Source organism: Porites lutea, chromosome 2, assembly GCF_958299795.1.
Source record: "Porites lutea chromosome 2, jaPorLute2.1, whole genome shotgun sequence".
Lineage (NCBI taxonomy): Eukaryota > Metazoa > Cnidaria > Anthozoa > Scleractinia > Poritidae > Porites > Porites lutea.
The window spans coordinates 3,554,942-3,557,622 of NC_133202.1; the positions used below are offsets into that span (position 1 = coordinate 3,554,942).

Sequence of the window (2,681 nt, forward strand, 5' to 3'; positions counted from 1 at the left end):
CCTAGCGAAGCTTATTAGTTGCCGAGTCTTATACTTCGTGTTTACAGTGCGACCGTGGGCACAAGTAGTTCTCGACAGATCAGTAAACAACATGTAAAGCTTTTCTTAGTCAAAGTAATTCTCCTTTAAAGCTTAGCGAAAATAAGCAAACTCGATAATCTCAAAAGCAGAAGCTGCTGAACCAAACATGTTTGGAAGCATCCACATCGAGCACTGCGATGTTCATTTCGCGCGTGCTGAAGATTACTGATCATTTGGATATGTCACGTACGCAATGAAAATATAACATGAAACGAGGTGCATCGTGGGATAGTATTCGATTCTCGTCTGGCCGTAAACTAAGGCTGCATGCAAACGGACGCAACAACAACAATCTGTTTTTTCATTTAGCTTTTTCATGAATGAGGTGGGCCTCAAGTACTTTCCTAAGACAATCGCGTTCATATCTAGGTGTTTCAATTGGGATAAGTAACATATGGGAAACAGAGTGGCTATTGCCGAGGAAGTGTTCTGAAACTGACAGTTACAGACTGGGCGGGTTCTAGATCCCCTATAACGACCACTGCCTCCTTCTCAGTCTCTCGCCATCGCTTATTTTTTGGGTGTTTTAGTTAACAAGTAAGATAAGAGGGGGAGAAAGCAAAAATGGCAAGGAAAGAAAAACCTCAGCGACTTTCATTTATCTCTATTTATCATTATATTTTATTTAATTAGATTCGCCAATTCTCTGCAGGGTCACTGCATGACGCTAATTACTGCTAGCCCGTAACAGTCCCTTCCCATCAGTCCCCGCTCGCGCTCTGCGCTCGTTCGCATCATACTCCACTAGTTCTCCCCAACTCAGCTTGGGGAAAGACTGTGAGGGAAACAGTAACGATTACAAATTCACGAAGAATTTTACTAGATGTTTTGTAAAATTAACTCAAATTGTAGCAGAGACATACTTATGTGAATTTTTTTTTCAATCATTCAGCAGGAGTTTCGAAAGTGACCTTTCCAAGGTCATGCGCAGATTTCAAGAATTCTGACCCAAAAGCCTCGAGCGGTAGATATGTAATCGACCCAGACGGTGAGAAGATTCTGTCTCCATTTACAGTTTACTGTGACATGAACGACAAGAACGGTGTTGGCATGACAGTCGTCAGTCACGACAGTGAAAACAGAACCTTGGTGAGAGGATACGAAGGACCAGGTAACTACTCGCGTGACATTCATTACACAGGAGCGAGTCTGTCTCAGCTAGCGAGTCTCACCAGAGTCTCCCTGCGCTGTGAGCAGTTTATCAAGTATGAGTGTTTTCATTCAATGTTATTGCGTTCCAATGGAGAGGATCCATTCGGATGGTGGGTGTCACGTGATGGCGATAAGATGACGTACTGGGGCGGAGCAACTGAAAATGGCAAATGCGCCGGTGGGATGAACAACACATGTGCAAACCCCAACCGTGATTCTAATTGCGATACAAATAACAAGGAGTGGGGTGAAGACAGTGGTCTCCTTACTGACAAGACAAAGCTTCCAGTTATTCAGCTCAGGTTTGGAGACACTGGACATGACATTTTCAAGGAAGAAGGTCACCATACTCTGGGGAAATTAAAATGTTATGGTATCGCCTGATAAAGCAAACTGTACTCACATAATAAAAATCAACTACAGTCGACTCTCTCTTAACGGACACCTCTATAAGACGGACACCTCCCTAAAACGGACACCAAGAGTTGGTCCCTGCCTTTCTTTACTCCCTTTATCTGACTCTCTATAAGATGGACATCTCTCTAAGAAGGACACTTACTGCCGGTCCCAAAGGTGTCCGTCTTAGAGGGAGTTGACTGTAATTGTATTTTGTGTATCATTTTCGTATAGACAATCAATTAACCTACCCTGCAAACGTGTCCTATATCTCTTTACTGAACTTGTCAAACCGTTGACAAGAAAAACAAAAAGTTGGATTGGCTATAATGGTGACCCGCCTAGCCAGGTAACGCTTTTTGGATAGTAGGGTCACCTTCCTAGTCGGGCCAACTTTTTTCCACGCAATAACTTTGGCTCGCCCGGCCGGATCAACTTGGTCAAGGCGAGGCAATCAGAGTACTAGTGCTGTTTTAGACAATCAGAGCATGCGCGAATGCCGTTGGATGAGGGGCAAAAGGTTGGCAAAGGGGTCAACATTTTTCTCGTATAAACGCTCGCTAACGGTTGACTCGGCTGGGAAGGTTACCCTCTTTCCCGCGACTGTTTTTCTCAGTATAAACGGGACCTTAAAGTCAAATGCAAGTTCAAGACAAAGAGATGATCGGAATGGATTTTCAAAGATGTTCCTCTGAATGTAAGTCAGGCCGCAGTGTGTTCCCGAAAGTGCTAGGCTGGCACAATAGTGTTTCAGAGTTTCAGTTTAATGTAACACGATGAATAAAGGACAAGACTACAGGAATACGCAGAAGCAACGTAGTGAGAAAGCCCAAAAAGAAACCATAAGGCTTATAGATATTGGGTTCACTCAAAGTATAAAAAAGCATCCGTTTACAAGGCCAGAATTGAGCGTAACTGAGTAAATTAAATGACATTGATTAAAAGGTAAATAACTAACATAAATATGTATAAATAGAAAGCGATAAACGTATAACCTATATTAAGAGACACTGTGAAGAAAAAATGACTAATTACAGAGTTTTTATAAATAA

At 42.5% G+C, this 2,681-nt stretch overlaps 1 protein-coding gene across 1 annotated transcript; it reads left to right on the plus strand.

Annotated features, from left to right (window-relative positions):
• The first annotated feature begins 287 nt into the window (after positions 1–287).
• LOC140925052 (neurexin-4-like) lies at positions 288–2,224 on the plus strand. The gene is made up of 2 exons (XM_073375012.1): positions 288–297; positions 977–2,224. The coding sequence occupies exons 1-2, from the start codon at positions 288–290 to the stop codon at positions 1,615–1,617; spliced, it is 651 nt and encodes a 216-aa protein (XP_073231113.1). The 3' UTR covers positions 1,618–2,224.
• The last annotated feature ends 457 nt before the right edge of the window (positions 2,225–2,681 follow it).